The sequence below is a fragment of the Phasianus colchicus genome, chromosome 4 (assembly GCF_987193195.1).
Source record: "Phasianus colchicus chromosome 4, bPhaCol1.hap1.1, whole genome shotgun sequence".
Classification (NCBI taxonomy): Eukaryota; Metazoa; Chordata; class Aves; order Galliformes; family Phasianidae; genus Phasianus; species Phasianus colchicus.
This window is the reverse complement of record NC_143439.1, coordinates 60,903,984-60,925,617: the sequence shown is the minus strand read 5'-3', so window position 1 is coordinate 60,925,617 and position 21,634 is coordinate 60,903,984. Positions and strand designations below refer to the sequence as shown.

At 42.1% G+C, this 21,634-nt stretch overlaps 2 protein-coding genes across 14 annotated transcripts in view; one reads left to right on the top strand and one right to left on the bottom strand.

Annotated features, from left to right (window-relative positions):
* The window catches only part of PPP2R2C (protein phosphatase 2 regulatory subunit Bgamma), a 173,557-nt gene extending 167,370 nt beyond the window's left edge, over window positions 1–6,187 (top strand). For all 12 annotated transcript variants that reach the window (XM_031588356.2, XM_090139685.1, XM_090139681.1 and 9 more), the window contains one exon: window positions 3,380–6,187. In XM_031588356.2, coding sequence (XP_031444216.1) covers window positions 3,380–3,671 — 292 coding nt within the window. In that variant the 3' untranslated portion in view covers window positions 3,672–6,187. The remainder of the gene's footprint in view (window positions 1–3,379) is intronic.
* Window positions 6,188–17,678: 11,491 nt separating this feature from the next.
* The window catches only part of WFS1 (wolframin ER transmembrane glycoprotein), a 32,938-nt gene continuing 28,982 nt past the window's right edge, over window positions 17,679–21,634 (bottom strand). For both annotated transcript variants that reach the window (XM_031588359.2, XM_090139678.1), the window contains one exon: window positions 17,679–20,377. In XM_031588359.2, the coding sequence (XP_031444219.1) occupies window positions 18,569–20,377 (1,809 nt within the window). In that variant the 3' untranslated portion in view covers window positions 17,679–18,568. The remainder of the gene's footprint in view (window positions 20,378–21,634) is intronic.

Genomic DNA, 21,634 nt, shown 5'->3' with positions numbered 1-21,634 from the left:
AGTGAGGAAAGCTCAGTGTCTGAATAACAGTGTGAAACCAAAACTCACTGCAGTTCAGTATAAATGCTGAGGGCCAGTTGGATACCCCTGGGGTTGGCAGAACAGGAAATACGTTGATGTTGGACTGCAATGGATTTTTCCTTCCTCCTGTAAGAATACATTTGTTCTGCTTGTAAATGTAAATAATGGTTAAACACTTTGCACTCAGAGATGTAAATTTAGCAGTGAGGCACCTCTGATTGCATCATTAATGAGGAAAAGTGCTGCACTGTCAGCGTGGGCTGGGGGAATTACTGAGGTCTTGTGTTGCTGCGTAAAGCACTTGAATAGTTGTGAGAAACTCTTGTACCAGGATGAGGGGGAATGGCTCCAAGTTGCCATTCCCAGGGGAGGTTCAGGTTGGATATTAGGAAACATTTCTTCTCAGGAAGAGTGGTAAGGCACTGGCACAACTGCCAAGGGAGGTGGTGGGGTCACCATGCCTGGAGGTGTTCAAGAGCCATGGAGATGTGGCACTGAGGGATGTGATTAGCAGGCATGGGGTGGTGGGTTGATGGTTGGAATGGATGATCTCAGTGGTCTTTTCCAACCTTAATGATTCTGCAATTCTTGGAGCAGCGGGCAGAGAGGAAGGCTCAGTCCCCATAGGGTTAGAGCCTTTAAAAAATCCTCTCTCTATATATATACATGTATATATATGTGTATATTTAATTATTAACTCATACTTTTTTTAAAAGCACCTTTGCTCCTGCATGCTCCCTAGGGTCCACTGCTGTGTTGTGAGCCCTGAATGTCCTTGCACAGCTGAGGTGGTCCCTCTGACTGTACCTCTGAGTGAAATTAGAGGTTCAGAGGTTCTCAGCCAGAGCTCATTCGGGTGCTGCCTCAGGCTTCTGTGGGTTGGGGTGGGGGACTTCTGGGTGGGGACCTCTGGTTTCTTGGACCGGCCTCACTGGGAAGGGTGTGGGCCAGGAGCTCATGGTTACACCACTGTACAGAGCAAGTAGGCAGAGATACAGGGCAGGCACTACCTATATTCAGCTGCTATTTCTGTATATGCAGATATACATATATAAATCCTCCTTATGGCATACGTTCCGTCATTGTACATTACAGTTTCCCGAACAAGAATGAATTGCAGGGTTGCACTGAGTTCTCACTCTCTTTTATTGTTATTTTAAGCAGCAGGTAAGGTTATAATCCATCTGGGTTTGTGACCTTGAACAAGAATGGACACTTTCTCATTTCCATAATGCTATTTTTTACCGAGCCATTAAAATACAGAAAAACAGGGCCAGCATGAAAAGAAGTCATCTACATATGTTAAAAAAAGCCCTGTGATGAATCCAACCAGAGGAAACAGACTTTAAAAAATATATGAGCTGAAGAAATTAAAACGCAAATGGACTGTAAAAGCAGCTTTACTGCAAGCAAAACCTAAAAAAAGATTTTTGACAAGCACTTATCTGTGCTGTTGGTGCATTGGTCCATTGCCTGCATGAGCACCACTCCCCTGATGGGTTGCATCTGGTGCAAGGGCTGCATGCCCAGGAGCACCATTCCCCCTTGCAGCTCTGCAGGCACTTGGGACCCTGCAGCCCCAACTCAGACCCCCCCCAGTGCTCGGCTGGGCTGTCAGCATCACAGTGCATAGTAGTGCTGGCATAGGAAATCACCTCCACTTTTTGACTTTGTGAATAACCATTGTAACAGGAGCCGTAATGATGAGCCACGGTGATTTGGAAGGAGTGAAACATTAGATTTACTGCTGTTTATTCAGTTTCTGAAATGGGCACTAATCTTGATCAATAGGCTTTCTGCAGCTTCTGGGATACGTTTTATCAAGCTGTCAGGCTGCCTGTTTTTCTGTTTAGCCCATGAGATTGCTCAGGTGCAGCTCAATAAGCAGCACAGTGCCAGGTGGGGCAGGTATGGGGTGTGTGTCTGCAGACAGCCCTGCTGTAGCTGCTACTGCCCATGGGCGAATGTCTCTGGTGTCTGGCACAGGGCAGAAGCAGCCTGTCAGCAGGACGCAGGCTGCATGCCATCAGCAGACAGCGGAGCAGGATGGAGCTGCATTACTCACTTGTATTGCAGTAGCTCCTAAAGGCTCCAGGTGAGATGAAGGTGAGGCTGGCTGCGGGCTGTGCATGCAGCGTAGGACAGACAGCTCCTGAATGCAGGGGCACCAGATCTGATGAGCCGGTGTGCGGGGCAGAGAGCACAGCTCACACTTTGCATTGTGCCACTGCTGGGTGTGCAGCTCTCCTGGCTTGGCTGAGCAGATCCCCCCAGGCAGGAGACAGCAAAATGTGAAAGCAATGCGGCTGTCACCCGTGGTGGAGATTAGTTTGTTAAATGCAGAGTGCGTGAAATATGCTTGGTTTGGCTGTACTGAACAGGCAGATACTGACTGACTGCCCACATCTGTCTTTGAACTCAATGTGCAGCTCCTCCCATGGAGACCTGCCTGGTGGTTTGAGGTGGGGTTCCCCATCTGGAATGGAAGTGCTGAAAGTCACTGTGTTTGGGGCTGAGACAGAAAAGGTGAGCGGAGTGTGGCCCCAGATGTGGATAGTGAAAAGCTTTGCAGGAGATGAGCTCTCAAGTAAGGTTTTAAAGTCTGTGAGTATAAGAATCCAGTCACCGGAGGGCCAAGGATGAAATTCCGAATTCCTTAAAGCTGCTGACAAAATATCTCCCCTTGGGGAATGGGGGAATGAAGAAACCATTACTTCAGGCTGATTAATGGGGGATTTATGCAGAGTGAAGTAAGGTTCTTGTTCCTTTCTCCAAGATGCAGAGATAGATCCTGGCTTGAATTTTCCCTCAACCTTTCTATACAAGAGACAAAGGAACCCTATTTATCTATATGTTCAGTTTAAAGAAGTAGCATATGTATTAATTTTAGAAGTGCCTAGACTTGCCAACAGATCTATAGCTTCAGAAAGAAAAAGGTTTCGTTTTGAAAAGAAATGTACTTTGCAAACTCTGTTTCTTTTTAAAAGATTGTCTCTGGATCCATGGTAATCTCAGAAAAGGTCTGGCTGTAGCACAGAGCACACTGACACGTCACATCATTGTCTTGTGAAGTCAGTCTCATGGTGTTGGGATCCTGACTTGTGATGGTTTGTGTGAATGGCCAGCGTGCTGGGGAAACTGTACATTTCACTGAATACTTTCAGAAGGAAAGAGGAGACATTGGTAGGGAGAAAACTTCACTTTGGGGGGAAAAATCCATGGTTTTATTCTTTCCCAGCTGAAACCAGAAGACATCCAAACGTTACTGCTCAGCTGTCCTGAGGAATTCTTGTTAGCAGACACACTGCTCTGTAATTATATCTTTGTTTTCTCCCCTCCACCCTCTTTCTCTCCCCAGTGTCATCATGACAGGAGCATATAACAACTTCTTTCGAATGTTTGACCGAAACACCAAGCGGGATGTTACCTTGGAGGCATCCCGGGAGAGCAGCAAACCCCGTGCTATTCTCAAGCCCCGGAGAGTCTGCGTTGGTGGCAAACGGAGGAAAGATGACATCAGTGTCGACAGTTTGGACTTTACTAAGAAGATCTTGCACACAGCGTGGCACCCAACTGAGAACATCATTGCTATAGCAGCGACAAACAATCTCTACATATTTCAGGATAAAGTGAACTCAGAAATGCACTAGGTTTATCAATATCCCTCTGTATCTACAAACCAGCCTCTTGAGAGTTGTAAAAGGATGTGATCTTCACAAAAATTAGGGCTTCTGTGGTGGGATTTGTAGGTTGCATCCTTTCATCCCTCAGCCTGTATCATTACTGGTGGCAAGCCAACTATTCTCATCACTGCAACTGTATGAGTAAAAGGCACGACTGCAAATCCAGCCCCGTGGTCTGTGTCGGTTCCTTTAATCCAACAGGGGCACTTACACAGCTGGGGAGTGTTCTGAGGAGGTCTGGGACTCCTCAGCTCCTGTCAGTGCTTTGAGGGTCTCAGTGGTTCACAGGACCACGTCGTTCTGGTGCACTGCCTGCTTCTGCAGCCCACAGTTACCACACTGTTAGAGCTTCTGCTTTAATCTTCTGATTATTATTTTTTTTCGGTAACATTTTTCTGTCTTTCAACTAAGCTGAGCCTGTTTGTGCGTGAACGAATGATAGCCGCATCCCTTTGGACCACGTGGCACATTGAAAAGGCCTCCCAAATTCTTGCTGGTGAGAAGCTGCCCTGTGTCACCTGTCCCATTCCCTTCTTTACACTCTTGCATTATTTATTCACATTACTAACTTTGTGCTTCGACTTCCTGAGTGAATAAGCAGCAGGCTGCTGGAGTTACTCAGCCAACTTGTTTTAGGAAGTTCATTCTCCCTCAATCTCTTTGCTCTGTTTAATATTTAGCAGCTTTACCCCTAACTTGGCATTACCACTGCATGGGGACTGGCTGCTCAAACACGGCCTAGCAGAGTTAATCCATAAACCTACACTGTTGCCTGGGGGTGGGGAGTTCTGGAAGCCTTGGCTAACAGTGCTGGCCTTGGAGGTAAATCCGGACTTCAGTGGAAGCAAAGTCACAGCTCTACTGGACACTTCAGGAAATCCCACATTTGCTCAGTGCAGAATGGTTATTCTTGTCCTGACATATGGGGAATACAGAAAATGCCATAATAGCTGTAGCTATAAGAAGAGTAGTACTGTGAAAGGTGGCACTGCTGAGTGAACTGGGAGGTGTCAGCCCACTGCTGGGTGATGTGGGTATTCCTGGAGAAAGAGGAAAACTCAAAGTCCAAATCAAAACTTCTTCCACATAAACACATCACTGTGAGATCTATAGCTCTTACAGATCTGTCTTTGCTTTTAAATGAATAGGATGTAAGTGGCAAATGAAAGTACGTGGAATTGTGTGCTCCGTTTTGGAAGTCCATGGGAACAGTGTAGTGCTAGGAAGTCTTCTTCATGCACAAGAAAGTTCTGTCTGCCTCCCTAACAGCTCTGGAAGAAAAACAGATATCCCAAAGGATTTCTTCGCAAATCACAAACACGAGAGCACAACTGAGATGTTGGCATTAATGTGCCCATATTAAAACTCCTCAGAAAACAAACAAACAAAAAAACCACTTCTTTAAGCCATTATGCACTGATGTCTTTGGTAAGTGGAGAACAGACTGATAAAGGGATCTGCATGCTTTCCTATTTTGTTTTGGATGAAAGAATGGGTGAAAAGCTGCTTTAAAGACCTGAAAAAGCCAAGCCTGTGGCTCTTTTATAAGACATCTTAACACAACACGCCAAACCTGTCTGAAGTTTTCTACATCAGTGCTGTATACTTTGTGTGTAGAAGCACAAACGCACGCGCATCGGTTTCCAGCCATACTGAACACATCCGGTGTGAAACACGTAGGTTAATTTAAAGGGAATGAGGAATGTTTGTTTATAAAATACTGTATGCTCTAGCAGGCATGGACAGTATGTGTACATATTTATTCATAACGAGATTTAACAAAACCGCTTTTTTTCCTTGTAAAGAGGTTTAAGGATGTGGTAAGTTGTATAGAAAAGTTGCTAATGCCAAACTGCTGCTTCAAGGGCGCCATTCAATTTCTTTGACTTCTGGCCTCATTAACCTTCGCAGCTCAAAAAAAATTGCTCTGAGCTCATATTGGCATTTACAGGTAGAAGTTCTGTGAAACATATATTTAGCCTTCACCATGCTCAAGTAAGAGACTATAGATAACTTATTATAAAGCAGCTCTTAATACAATTCTTTTTCTTTCTTTTTTCTTTCCTTTTTAATTTGAAGTACCTTACTCTGTTATAGCTCTGGGTACCAAAAAGATCGTGTTAAAATTAAAGAAATAAATATATCTTTGGAGCTTTATAAAACTAATGAAACACCCAACCAAAATAACACAAAGTGATTACAGAGGAAGTAAACAGAAATCTCTTAAAGACCAGTATTCATTCACATCTTTGACTTTGCTACTACAGTTGTTTCCTGGTCTTCTTGAATGTATGGAAAGTTAACATCGTCATTGTGAACGTTTCCAACTTTCTTTCTCTTTTTAGTTTGAGCTTTCAGTGGTGTAGAGTAAATGATGGTAAAGTTGGTAAATCTGATTGTTTTGAAAGCTGTTGTTCATGGCTGCATTCTTTGTGTTGCACAAATTAGCTAACTGTTGTTGAATAAAAATATAAATATGTTAATACCAGCTTTTTCAATAAAATACAACCAAAAAAAGGCACAAGTAGATGACTTCAAGGCACAGCTTATTTTTAAGCTAGGTGTGAGAGACTTGTTAGGCTCCTTTTACAAAGCAGGGAAAGTCACGGGGATCAAAGCAAGTGACTGAAGTGTGTTGGGGCAAATGGGGGAGCAAATGTAGGGAGTGACTTACTGGCTCAGCATGATGAGCAGTGCATGCACAGACAGTGCAGCTGGAGACGCACTTTCACTTCCCACCTTGGACTGTAGCCCAAGTTATGGCATGTTCTGCCCTTAAGAGATGTGAATCCCAGTCTCCTACAGGTGGAATAAGAGATGCACAATGAGAGGGAACACACGTAATCACAGAGTGAAATGGCAGCCGCATGGATATCCAATGGCCAGGTTGGGCATGTCCCATTTTCACTGACCATGAGGACTGGCTGCTGCGGTGCACAGGTATCCCAGGTGTCCTCCTAGGAAGCAGCAGCCAGAGGGCTGTCAGCAGAGGAGCAGCCTCCCTCCTCTTCATCACCTTTCCTTCTAACCTGTGCCCTAGGGGCAATGAAACCCTAACAACCAAGCTAACCCAAAAAAGCTGGTTTGGCACGCAAAGTAAAGGCTTACTTATGGTTTCACTTCCCAGTCCCAACTGCTGCCCAAATTTCCATGCCACCACAAGGCTTGACCCTGACTTTGGGCTTTTCTTCTGAATCTCAACCAGCCAGCCCTGCCTGCATGTTCCATACAGAGCGAGTGGCTTGGGATGCCTTGGGACCTCAGCACACACTTGTTACACCCCAAGAGACTGAGTCAGCTCCTGTACTGGATGCAGACCAAGATGCATTTGCCTCTGCTGTTAGATGAGGCAGGGTAATGCTTGCACAGCTCTCCCAAAGCTTACACTCTAATTCCAGCCTCCCCCCTTCCCATCGTGGGAAGACCCAGTCAATCCCCCTCATTTAGGTGGGCAAACATGACTTGGTACTGAAGAGAGAAATCTCAGCTGAAAACCAATACATCAAGCAGTTCACTATTTACCTTTCCAGTTTCCCTTTTTATCCCCAAATGCCTAGCACAAGCAGGATCCAGATGGCCAACTTGTCTGCTCGTGAAATATTCACAAAAGCCTATTTAGTAGCAGCATACAGCAATTTAACCCTTTGTGGAATGGGGATGGGAGGAATGCTGATACGAGCTGCTTGGTATCCCCATTTGCAGCCAGCAGATCACCCTGCTTTCAGGTAGAGTTGTGTCCTTTGAACTCTTCTAAGGTTGTGACAAGTAATCATTGACAAGAGAGCAAGTATAAGGATTGTTTTCAGTAACATTATTGCCATCAATTTGCTCCCACTCCCAATGGTAACCCTTTTCCATTTGCTGCCTTTTCAGTAAGTTGCATTAAGTCTAAAATTAGAACATAAATTCACTCATCTTTCCCATGTGGTAGAACCTCAAAAGGCAACAGGATTATTGGAGGGGATAAAGAGATAAAGAATTGGGCCTAATTTTTTAAGAAGCTTGGAACATTGGAACAGGGTATGGTTCTTTGGTTTTGTGAAGCCATGAAACAGCATGGATGGTCAAGGTGCATGGCAATTTGACGTGCATCCTGGAAAGTGTTGCTTTGGGAGTGAGAGCTTTTAATAGCAGTGATTTTCTTGTTTTAATTCTCTCTGAAATTGGACTAGAATCAAACTTTTACTCACATGAAAGTGAACACAACTCCTTGATTGAGCTCATAAGTTAAGACTGAGATGCCAGGCATTGCTCATGAAGCACCTGATAGAGCAAACTCTTGTGTTCCTGCAACTATAAAAGCTTCCTCAAACACAGCTCACCCCAGCAAGGTACAGATAACTACTTGTCTTGCTGTTTGCTAAGCAAAGACAGTCAGTGCGTAGGACAAGATATTTAAACCAACAATTCCATTAAACAATTATTTTAATTATCACAGTGACTAGATATGTTCCATATGGTGCTCAAAAGAATAACATCCATAGTAGTGACCATTAAAGAATGTCCAATATTTTTCTGCACTCTTTGTCTGAAAACTAACACTGGTACCGTGGGCATGCTGACCCAAGAGATTCCCCAAGCAGATTCTAACTTTAATTACAGGACCAAATTCTTCCACTGGCAATGCTGGCACTGTGAGTTGTCTGATGCAGGAGACAACGCTCACAGTAAATCCATGTGCATCTCAAGCTGTGTTGTGTAAGAGGTGGGGAGGAGAACAGTGCCATTTCCACTATCGCCTATCTGACCCACTATCACCCTCTGACATCTCTGTAACACAGTGTGAGAGGAGCAGCTGCAGTCTCCATTTCTCACAGCTATTGATCCAGGCTTCTGCAAACCCAGATAGATGCTGCTGCATCAATTGCGCTGTGTCAACAGTATTAAAATACCCTCTGCAGCCTTAACAGCTAAAGACTTACTTTAGAGCAGACTATGTTATGCTACCTTCCTCCACACATTTTTTGAATGAATAAGGCTTGGACAGGCTTCTAAAAAACGGCTGTTTGGGGCAGTTGTTGCAATACTGCTAATGAACCTCCAGCAACCCAGTGCTACCCTTGAAGCTGGTATCTTCCTCATCCCTTTGTGGGGCTGCAAGAAAGGTCTGTGCACAGCTTATCCCCAGGGAAAGCTTGCCCTACCCAGACAGCCTCAAACTCAGACTCTCCCAAAATCTGTCTGTCATAAAAGGGCAGAGTTGGCTCTTGCTCAAGAAGGGCAACAGCAGCTTGATGCTATGGAAGTTGGGGGACAGAAACAATCACTATGCTGTCACGTCCACTAAGTGCCCCCAGGCTGCCTCCATGCCTGCTCTCTACTATGGCATTTCACATTCCCCTATAGACTTGGATCACACAGCATGGCCAGAAGCCACTAAAAGCACACCAGGTCCCACCTGGAGGCAGCAGGAGCAGTTATGGTCAGTGTGCTGGTGAGTGCCATCATCTCCCCATCTCCTCAGCTGTCACAGAGGAACAACCCATTTGCCAGTGCAGCGTATTTCAAGTGGAAGATTTACAGAATCTGAGAGTTTGTATCTTAGCAACCACCAGGGCATTAAGAAAGCAGTTTAACTGCTTAAGTTTTCAATTAAAAGATCCACCACAAACATGCACAGCCCACAGGGCCATCACAGTTGCATCAGGAGGGAAGAAATGACCCTCCCCAGCACGGACAGACTGGGCGGTGGCACAGCCCATGCCTACAGCACTGGATCTTCTACAGGAAGGGAAGCATGGGAAGGACTTTTTTTGCAGAGAAACCCTGAGGTTTCATTAGCTGGTCTCATAGGAGCCAAAGCAAGATTTCCTGCTTTTCAAGAGAGAATAGAGATCTCCCACAATAAAAAGCCAGAGTGAAACAGGCACAGATTGACCTTCATGAGATGATGCAGTTCATCTTCTCCCTGCTTTGTGCAGCCTGGAGACCTTTCGCTCAGTTCTCAGTTTCCCTCCTCTACAAACTGTAGTTACTTCACACAGAAAAGTAGGTCTTGTACATAGCTGTACTCCATAGCCAGCCCTGGAATCAAGTCAGAGAACATCAGACATTGCAGGGCAGGCATTCACAGCCTTCCACGGGGCTGAGAAAGGTGGCAACTCTCATCTTTCCTATACTTGCCTCATGGATGCACTATGCTGGAGAAACTTAATGTAATAAGGCAAAGTTAAAGCAAAAAAGAAATTCTGCCAGAACAGCTACCAGTCCCAAAGAGGACCAGTGCTGGATGAGAACTGTGATATAAGGCACAGTGCATGCATGGACTCAGTGTATTTATTTGTGCTCTAAGCTGCAAGACAGATGGGCTGCCCCGGGCTAAAGAAACTTCAGGATATAGGATTGAAAGATTCCCATGGAGACCTAGTTTTGAAACAACGATTAAAGACCAGTTGAACTGTTACTAGAAGCTGCATTAGGAGAGATTTATGAATCATCCATTTACAACTCCAGGAAAGCATCTTCTGTAAAGAGAAGACTGAAAAATCCATTTATTGCAAAACCGTTTGCTGGGATCATCATCAGTCTCTCATGCCAGTGCAGGCATACAAGCACTGCTTGGGCAGAAGTAAGTGGATGTGGTGACTGTGAAAAAGTTTGCCAATTCCTTGAATATTTATTGCCAGTATGTGCTTTGAAAAGTATTTAGCAACAGAATGAACTGAAATTGCTCTGCACAGTACCAAGAAATAATCTGGATTTTTACTGAGTATTTGAATTTGGATTATTATTAGATTATTCAGCCAGTGATACCCACCCTGACCTTGGGCTGGCAGTTAGAGCTTTGATTCCACGCAGATTCTTGATCAGAATTCCATCTGTTCAAGCAGACTTTCAGAGCATCCAAGCCCTATTAGAATAACATTTCCATTACCTAATTAATTGTTTGAAGCTATTCTCAGTGATTACTTATTGAAGTTATAGTTTGTCACCTGAGGCAACAGAATGTATTGTTGTCGTGGAAACATCTCTGCTGTCACCGGCTCTGAATAGAGAGGGAGGAACAGGAGAGGGAACTGAAGAAGCAAGGCTTTGTTGAAATGCCTCACTCTTGAAAGTGAACTATTATTTCAGATAAAGCCAGGCCACACAGAGGTCTGAACCAGGGATGCAGTGCACACAGATCTCTGAGAAAGAAGGGGTCAGCAGGTTCAGTTTGAGCCCTTTCTACTGCAGTGTGACACAGCCACCCTGCACCACCATCTCCATGGCCAAGAGCAACATCTGCAAGGCCCTTCCTGCTGCCAAACCTGCTGTTGTTGCAGAAAGGTCCTGCTTCCTCAAAAACAGAAGAACTCCTTAACAACCTGCTGTGGCCTCTCTACTTCATTTAGAAGATATTAAAACTCTGACTTCTGGGATTTGTTGTGTCAGCCTTTACCTGGTGTGTGATCCTCACACAGCCCTTCTGCTTTCCCCACATCTGTGCACTCATTTCTAGTGTACACACCTGAAGCAGAGCTGCAGTCAGAATTCCTTTAAAACAGCACATCTTCTACAAAAGTTTTAATTTAACACTGACACAGATTTTCTCTCCTGAGGAGAGAAATAAAAGGATTTAATCTAGATAAGCCCTGATATTTTTGCATCTAACACATGAAAGTAGCAGAGAATGCCATTTCTACCAGAATAGCCATTGGGACTGCATGTTGTCACCACACAAATTACAACAAGAGCAAACAATGCTGATTAACACCACGAAGTTTTTGTTATAAAAACCTCCTCAAAAAGCTGCTGAACTACAAGGCAGCCAGAGGGTGCCTCTCACAAGACAGCCATGCCCTGTTTTGTACACTCCTAGTTTAACATTACAGTATGCTAGCACATCATTACAGTCTCAGAGTGAAGAAACACTGTGGTGACTTTGCTAGTTACTGCTTGTAACTTGGTGTGGTGGCTTGAAATTGAAATAGTTATCTATTTTTTATTTACTAATCGCATTTTTTCCCTGAAATGGGGTAAAAGCAGAACGTGCTTCTTTTGTTCACTGCCGGTGCCCTCTGGAGACAGCAGCTAAGGGAAAGAAAATGCAAAGTGAACCTGGAGTGCCACCTGATGGCACCGCATTAAAACCACACAGGCTGTGCTTTTGCAAGAGAAGGGGCAGGCACCCTGTAATATACACGTAGCATCTGATTGCAAAAATTACCAAATACGTTAGGCAAACAAACACACAAAGGCTCCAGATACAAAAAGATCCCAACCTAATGCTGAAATGTAAATGCAAGAAGTAGGTGATTTACCTCATCATGAAGGTTAAAAGTTCCACCTCTCACATTAACAGACTAGATTTTAAGATGACAGCATCCCAAACACCGTATGCCCACACAACTATTATGTGCAAGTCTGCTTCAAGTTATGCTTCGTAGACAATAAACATTTCAGTTCTCTTCTGGCCGCATCTAGTGGGCTCTGCAATATGACCCCAGAAGAGATGCACCCAAGAGCTGGCAATAAAACTTCATGTTATTTGATTACTATGTCAAGCAGCAACTTCCAAGGAACAACCCACTGCACCACTCTCTCTGCTTTTATATTTAATTTCTCCCATTGCTAAGTGTTTCTTTACCTGTTTTTCAGCCTCCCAGCAGCAATCTCGGACACACAATGCCATCAATAAAAGATGTACCAGCTCTAAGCAGAACTCCTGCCACATCAGTCAGGAGAACAGGGACATCAACACACCAAAACACTGGAGAGGCATTCCTACACGTATCCTGCTCTGGTTTTCATTATTAGTTGCAGGTGGGAAAGCTAAGAACTAATTGTGCTCAGCCTCACTCATTAAATCTATTTCCCCACACTAAACTTTGGGAAAAGCCCTTTCTTTTTTATTTTGTAATGGGTGCTGCAGATGGGGGGAGGATACAGCAGACTACGAGTGTTTTGGGGAGACAATCCAGACAGATCCATTGCAAAGGGCTGGATTTGTTCTGCATGAAACTAACTGAACCATATTCAAACAGGTCATACCATCAGTCTCCAGGACTACACCTATTAGCCCGGATCAGGCTGTGAATATCCAGACTGCAGAATCAGGCTTAAATTACCAGTGTTTCATTGCTTCTGTAGGTATTTTTGAATCTAGGGGCCCTCTGTCTGCAGCCAACTGTGAAAAACTTGTTCTTGTGGAGGAGTAGTGAGAACACACTGGAAAACATCAGAGTTTTGCTACTTTGTTTTCTGTCTTGAAAAGGAGGAATTCACGTTTCAACCCACAGACTGTCTGAACAACAACAAAGAGGAGGATCAAGGGTAAGAAATTCTACCTGACAGAAGAGGTTGGGGATGGACTGCCAACATCCAGTCTTGAGGATACAAGGTTTTGTCAGGAAAGCCCCAGGGATATGTTTTTATAAGATGTAGGCAAACTGAAGTGTCAGATATGGCTCTGTTGCAAAAACTGCATGCACCGACTATAATCCTATTTACAAACATGCTCCATCTTCCTCGTGCTCAGCTTGCACCTGTTTCTTGACTGAACTGCTGACTATCAATAAGCTCCTGCTATTTTGTTTATATTTTGTTTTGGGAAGTGTGATAACATACACTTCTTCAGTAGAATTGCAAAAAAAAATTGCTGGCCTTGTTATCAGTTTCAGCCCTTCTGAGGAGAGATTCTTATTCTTAACTTGAATCAGAATGTACAGTAAATCACTATTGCACAAACCATGCGAAATATTGTCAGACAAAAATGCTGAGAAGCGTGTGGAGAAGCTGCAGTCTTACCAAAGTTGCTAGGGGGAAGATCTGTCCTGTATGCTTCCCTCTGTATCAATGTAAATTACTTTGTAAAGGAAGGTTTGTCTGTCTTCAAAACCTGTGGTTCATGTTCCTTTCTGGGAGGATAAATCTCATCTTTTATACATCAGGTTATAACTTCCATGAGGAAGAAGCAGAATGCTTATGACCTTTTATTTTTTCAGGACAAAAGCTAATTAAAGCTTTTGAGTAATAGAAGGCAAGCAAAGAAACCATCTTAATGCACATGAAAAACCAACAATTTGTTGCTTGATTCTAGCCATTCCTATTAGCATTTGAGTAAATTGTGCAGGTATGTAGAAATAGAGCAGTTAAAATACCTGTTTACAAGTTGGCATCTTGCAGATGTTGAACGTACTCACAGTTCTGAAATCTATTTTGCCTGTTTTACTGAAAGTAGAGAAGCCAAGAGACAGGCGAACATGGGTGAGCTCTGGAAGGTGGCATACTGTTTTATGTCAAAGGCTCGTGCTCACTTGTGTAAAGGAGCATTGTGCTACCCCTTTGGTAACATTCCTATCATCATATATTACTAAAAATTGCAAGCAAATTTGTATTTAATTAATGGTAATTGCATGGTAATTGAGAAGATCGATTTGTTTGAGGAAATAAAAAGCACGTTACTCTGACAGATGTACTGACTTCCTTCTCCAAAAGCATCAGGCAAAACACAAAGTACGAACTCCTTGCATTCCTTCCAATAGCAAGAGGCTCTTAGTCATTACAGAGTAGGCTTTTAAATTATTCAGAATTTCTATATGTGCGGAATTGTTTTTCCTGTGCTTATAGAAGAATGTACCAGTTTGAGAACAAGAAGTACTTGTCCATATTACTTACAGGATGGAATTCAAATAATGAATATTTACTTTTCTCTAAATTCTCTGTATTTTAAGTGCTATACTGAGCTTATCAAAGAACAGCTGAATCTTTTTTAGATGTGTCAATAGCCATAATGTAATATCCTCCTCATCATCATCGGTTAACTAATAATAATTCAAAAGATTGAATTATCAGCCTACAGAAAGGGCACCTATCTTTGGAACTGTTCGTAATTCATCATGTCTTCGAAGCTAAGAAAATAATAAACGTAGAATTAATTGAATAATTAACAGCAGTTGCCACATTATCATAGAATCGTAAAATCACTAAGGTTGGAAAAGATCTCCAAGATCATCCATTCCAACCATCCACCTACTACTAATATTTTCCCCCCTAAGCCATTGACCCTCAGTACTACATCTTGAACACCTCCAGGGACAGTGACTTCACCACCTCCCTGGGCAGCTGTATGGGAACTGCTGATCACAGCTTGAACCTCTGATTGACCACCTGAAGCGAGCAATGAGTCAGCTGCAGGAGAACAGGTGAAGGCAATTCACCTGTGCTATCAGAAGGGGTGGAGCCTGGCTGCACCTCTCCTAGATCCCATTTAATTGCTGACTGCCACCAAGGAAGGATCTGTTTCTAAAGATTACTCCTTGTGGAGTTTACTGCGAGCCTATGACACTGGGGAGTGTTTCTGATTATTTTTATTACCTTTCCACTGTTACAATCTTACTAAACCTAACCTCTGTATACCTATCGATTGTACACCTATTGATTGTACAGCAGTCTATTCCAGTGCCTCACTACTCTTTTGGGTAAGAAATTTTTACTCCTATCCATCCTGAGCCTCCCCTGGCGTAACTTGAGGCCATTTCCTCTAGTCCTATTGCCAGTTATGAGAAAGAAAAGGCTGACCCCACCTCACCACAACCTCCCTTCAAGAAATTGCAGAGAGCTATACGTTCTCCCTGAGCCTCCTCTTTTCCAGACTGAACAATCCCAGCTCCCTCAGCTGCTCCCCATAAGACTTGTGCAGCAGACCCCTCACAGCTTCGCTGCCCTTCTTTGAACCCACTCCAGGGCTTCAATGTCTGTCTTGTACTGAGGAGCCCAAAACTGAACACAGTATTTGAGGAGTGGCCTCAGCAGAGCTGAGTACAGGGGGAAAATCACTTCCCTGTTCCTGCAGCAACGCTATTCTTATATAAGGTAGGATGCCATTGGCCTTCTTGGCAACATGGGCACACTGCTGGCTCACGTTAAGCTGAGCGTCAACCAAGTCTCCCAAGTCCCTTTCTTCCACACAATCTTACAGCCACTCTGCCCTAAGTCTGTAGCATTGCCTGGGGCTATTGTGGCCAAAGAGCAGAACGTGGTACTTGGTCTTACTGAACTTCAGACACTGCCCCTCCTTTCCATCTTAGGAAGATGGACTGTTTGGAATATAAAGCTGTAGCATGTAACAGTAGAACAGTTAGTTTATGCTGCTTGCCAGCAAGATTTGATGTCGCAAGAAACAGCCTTTGCAAAAACACCTAGCCCAGGACTGCAACTGCTTAAGTATTAGCAGTAACATTTTGTCAGCTACAATTAAGAAATATCTGCTAAAAAAGTTTCAGAACACTACTATTAGACAGATAAGAAAATGGAACACCCATAAATCATGTTACTGTTATACTATCTTATTTTCCCATTTAAAAAAATAGAAATATTAAGGAACACCTGAGAAATGGACAAGAATTTAGCCTTCTGGACCTATGTTCAACTATGTCAACATAAAGCTGCATTTGTTAGTGCATCTCCCCTTTTCTGCAAATACAAGGAGGGAGAAAACTCCACAGTTGCTTCATGACAAAAACCCAAATTCTCCTTTTAAGAAGCTCCCACCTCTGTATTAAATAAGGCAGTGTTTTATTAGAAGGAAAAAGTGACTATATAAGTAAAGATAACAGAAAAGCTTTATGCCATTCCTACCATACTGTAGTCTTATGCTAGAGGTTCTTTGCCTCTGCAGTGAGGTGCTCAAGATTATTTTCTTTCCTCCCTAAGGTCTGGAAGCTGACATAGGCTCTATGCACTAGAGGGGCAGCTCCCAGCTCCCTGATGTCACTGCGATTCAAAGTCCTACTCCACAGTTCATCCTGGGCTAAAGTAAAAAGACAGGCAAAGATTAGAGGCATTGCATGCAGATAGCAGTTTTAGATAATTCAGCTCATCTAACTTGTCTCTACTTAACAAATGAATTATTTTTACCTCCTAACAATTTCCTAAGAAAATGCTTTAAATTCTTAAAGTTGTTGGAGTTAAGCCTTGTAATAGTATTGTTATAGATCGGAACTGAATTACCTGGATTAAGCCTTTTGTCTCAGTGACAGAGCAACCATTTCCAGAGAAGTCAATAAAACTACATACTACTTCTTCAAAACACACCAATTAGTCAATAAATTGACATCCTTCTGCAGAGTAAAAGCTTAAAAAAAAAAAGATGATGCTTATTTTTTCCCCTCCTGACAAACACATGAACAGAAGTTTTAAATTTACGCATATATGAGGAAATAAAAAAAAAATGCATCTTTAGAGCTTAATATTTCAAAGCCAGGAAGATCACTTAGGTATTCAAAAGGAGCCTACTAATAGTCCAGGAGGAAAAAAAGAAGAAAAAAAAAAAGGAAAAGTAAAGGCAGAGTTTGGCTTATTTGCTGCCAAAAGCCAAGAGATCAGGTAATCTGATCTTTGTCGAAATTTACATTTGCCTGCAAATTTATACTATTTATTTTCTCCAAGGCTGAGTTTTCAAAAGTAAAAGCACCTTTAGGACACAATTCTACTTTAAAGATTCTCTGATAGGCTCCAACATGACCAGCTCTGCAACACCAGGCTCAGCTAAGTGCCTGGCATTCTGGCACCTTGCTTGTAGATGTCTTTGGATTCTTTCTATCTGCAGCTTGATCCTGATGTTCAAGAGGGTGCCAATGGCTGGAGTGCAGTCAAATGTCTCATTCTTCTACGTTTCTTTTTGTCAGTTTTCAGTGACTGTGTTTCCCTTATGCTCTCCAAATTTATGACAGGTATGGAAAGGCAAAAGGGATATTAATGTAGAAAGAGTGAAAGAGAAGTCAGGGAAACAGAATGATGCATGTGATGCACAATGTCATCCAAGCACTCAAAAGGCAGTAAGTCACAATGAAAGCAAAACTTGCAGTATGTCTAGATTCTATAGCTACAAAAAACTTGGCCTGGTAACCTCTGGTTTTACTGCAAGCTTGAAATAATGTGAAGTACAACTTAAGGCAGCTCACAGCAGAAAATTGTATATGTTCTAGATTGTGTTTTCCAATGAATGCTGTTCATCATCAGTGCAACATGAATAACTGCTCAAAATGTCAAAGCATAACAAACACTCTTTGTGCCCATTTAATCAAGTTTATATTTATTTGCACAATGCAGATTATTAACAGACAATCTATGTCAGTTTCCAACGTAGACTTCTACATACTATTTTCAAGTGCTTTGGCTTGACTGTTACTGGTACAGTACAATACCAGTCCTACCATATGGTGTTTGTCATTCACGCACCAGCATGGATTATACCTTAGTGTCAGACACGTAGCTATCACAGCCAATTAGAACAAACAGCCTGTTCTGTAAAGAATATTTAATGCAAAATGAAAGCTTGAGAGCATTTTACCACCTTGCTGGTGTGTGACATGGTGTACCCTTCCAAATAAAGGTTGAAATCACCAATTTCTGGACAAGAACTGAAACAATACATTTTTTACACAGGTATCACCACCAGGAACGGATTATATGATCACCTTTTTCTAGAATACACCAAATAAATACTAGCAATATGTGCAATATAAGCTATTATCAACTACCTACTATAAATCATACCTGTGAAAATACATAGGAGCATGTTGTGAATATTTAAAGAGTAAAGTGCTTTAACACAGAGCAAGTGAATCCACCTAGTGTCGTATCACAGGCAAACAACATGCTCACTTTGGACAGAATAGTCTCCATGCAATTAGTCAGCAGCAATGCTCTGCATTCTTTTATAACATGAAACTAGTATATAACACTTCAGTCATATCAGGTTTAAAGTCAAGATACAGTGTTTACACTTAGAAAACTCAACCAATGCTCTACATTAGCATACGTTTTAAGCATTGCTACAGCAGGGTGGTTTTGTGTTTATTTCTCTTTTTAAAAAGCCAAACGTTTGGTAGTGTAAATGCAGTGTACATCGAAGTTGCCACTGAACCAAAATGAGCTCATTATGCAGCTGACAGGAATGGGAAGAAGAAAAAATCAAAAACAAATTTAATGGCTTTATGCACTGTGCTCCTCCAGTCATGCTCAATTTTCACATGCCTCCCTGCAGGTAGGAGTTTAGACATACAATTCAAGCAAGTGATTGCTTTCAGTTCAAAGACAGGCCATTTACTGCCAAGACGACCTTCCAGAATTGTGCTGAATTCAATTATACTTCCCTGCCTCAAGTTCAACAACACTTTCTTAAACTCACTGCTTGCCTTCAGCACAATATCTTTGGTTATGTCATCTTCCTCCATCAACTTGGTTCCATTTTTGCTACTGAAAGGCATACCCACAGTTATTTCAAATTTGTACCGATCGAACATTTTCATGTGGCACTTATGCTTTGTCAAGTACTTGAGACGGCACAATTCTTCCTCCTCCATAGTGACATTTTTGGGGTCACAAAGAGGGTAGGTTTCACCATACAAGCACCTCATCCAATCACCAATAAAAAGTGGAAGCATGTTTATTGCAGATTCTGCACTATTGTCAATTTCTGTCACACGCACGTATTTGAACCGCCCAGTCCATGTCACTCTGTGTCCTTCCAGGTGACTACATAAAATCTGAGTACGTGCCATATTGGTCTCCTTCCATGATCGGGGTCCACAGAGGAAGGCATACTGATTCCATGTCAAGGTGGAGTTGTAAACTTTCATTCCCTCTGATCGATACACATAGAACCAACAAAACAACACCACAGCTGTAATCCACACCAAAATGAGTTTCACAATTGAGCTTCGAGTGAGGGATTTAACCATTTCCACTACAGAGAAGTTGACTTTTGTCCACCATCGGAAGAGTAAAGGAACAGCACACAAAACTAGAGTCACTACAATTTTCATGAGCTCCAGAGACACGAACCACTTAATGAAATGGACCAGACACATCAGTGCAATGCCTACACCTAGCACTGGGAGTGCAAAGAGAAACAGAAAGTAACCAATTGATGCACGGACCAGCCCAATGCCAGAGGACTCCCGCAGAATGACCACGGAGAGTTCACACCACATAAAGCAGACCAGATATGGGACCAGGTAACAGTAGGTGCCTTTAAAATTTCGCAGTTGTGCCATTCTAAAGAAAAGATAGAACAAATACAAAAACAAAAGGCACGGGATGCTTACATTGATCACAAAAAGATGGCCTACAGGAACAGTAAAAAAGGTTTTACCTAAGAATTTCAAGAAGCCAAAATTCCCAGGTAATATCTGCAACAGGGATAAGCAACCTGCTGCTATCTCAGTCATTAATGCTCTTCGCGTGTATGGCTCTGCACACGTGCTTAAACTCATGTAACTTGTCACTGTGAAGAAGACTGAGACAATAGCTAACTCTGAGCATGGTATACAGTCCTTGCTTGCTATAGGAAAGGAAAAAATCACAAAGAATACTGAGAGTAAAAAATAAATGTACGGCTCTAAGTGATTCCACCCAAAGTTCACCTCAGCTTGCTCAACATCTAGGTTTGGTTCGAAACGAAGCAGTAAGTCAGTCAAAGTGCGGAAGTTTTCCCAGGCCTTACTGTCCTGAAAAACTTTCAGTGTGCAAATCACCATAGAAATGAAGGACAAATAGAATATAACTAATGGAATAATGAAGGCAAAAAAATCAATTGTCAGATTACTGATGATGAAGAAGAAGATGAGAGCATTGATGTGATGTGTTGGAATAATGGTAGACAGCCAATGCATTCCTGCCTTTGATGCAATATCTATAAGATATTCTTTAATTTCCATTATGGCATGAAGTGGATATTTTACAACCTAGAAAGAAAGAAAGAAGCATTTTATTTAAGAGCAGGTTTGTACTCGTACATCACAGATATTAACTGAAGCAGCAGCAGCCAGTTGTCTAATCTCAGTTGACAAGAAAAGATATTTATTCCAAAAGGGTGTTGCCAATAACGTGACTTTACGTTGTCTGATATTATTAGCTCTGTTTTGATTAATTCAGTCAGGTGAAACGCAGAGGCTATTTTGATTTCAGGGAAGATGAATTTCATTACCTTTGACACATAATTAAACGGCTTCGTAGTCAAATACTCTGCTCTGCTAACTTCACACTGAAGATAACACAGAACTGTAGCCCTGTAGTTTAGCTTAAGTCATCACTTGAGCTGTGAGTGGTGTAAATTTTAAAACATTTAATTCTACCACTCTTCTGCAAAGATCATGTTATACACTCTGATTATATGCACTTGCAGAAAGTCTTTATAGTTGTGTTTTATCTTTAAAAGATCCTTTCCATGCACCTACAGATGCAGCTGTCAAAATCTATTCTGTAAACAGCAGAAAATCACTGTACATGATCTTAAAATTTTACCCATCTCACATGGCATTTTTCTATACAATTATACAGCAATAGAAAAAATGCTAGATCAGATCTCCCTACGGCCACATACACATTCAGTGCATCAGCAATAAATTTTCAGGATTTTTCTCTTTCAAACAAGCATTCAAATATTACCATCTGCATATTATATAGTGAAAACAGTCCCATTAAAAAAGAGTTTTTAATGTTTTCCCAGAAGTTATGCTTTCATATTAATTACAACAGCAGAAAAGCCAAAAATGCTTCAGCAAACCTCTGTAACATAGTGAAGAAATGGCAACAAACACAATGACTTTGGCACAAGCCTGTTTATTAGCAAAAGCATCTCTGCTGTTCTTCATAAATGCATCTCTTTCAGAGTATTAGTTGCTCAAAATACTGGAAGCGATAACTTTTTTTTTTAACCCTTCTGTATGATAATGGACAACAAAACCCCTCATGGCAGTAGCTAGAAACACCCTGCCTTGCTTGAAATTTATGTTGATATTGAACACTCATACCTCAATTTTCCCTTCTCCTTTCACTATCTATAGAAATAACAGTACAGAAAACCACTGAAGACAAATTGCACCATTCTTGAAATCCTCCATAATAGAACTTTTTAACACCTCAAGGCTAAGGATAGTTTTTGCCACCTCCTTGCTCCTTTTAATGTAAGAAAGACATCAAGTATATAAAAACAACTGTAA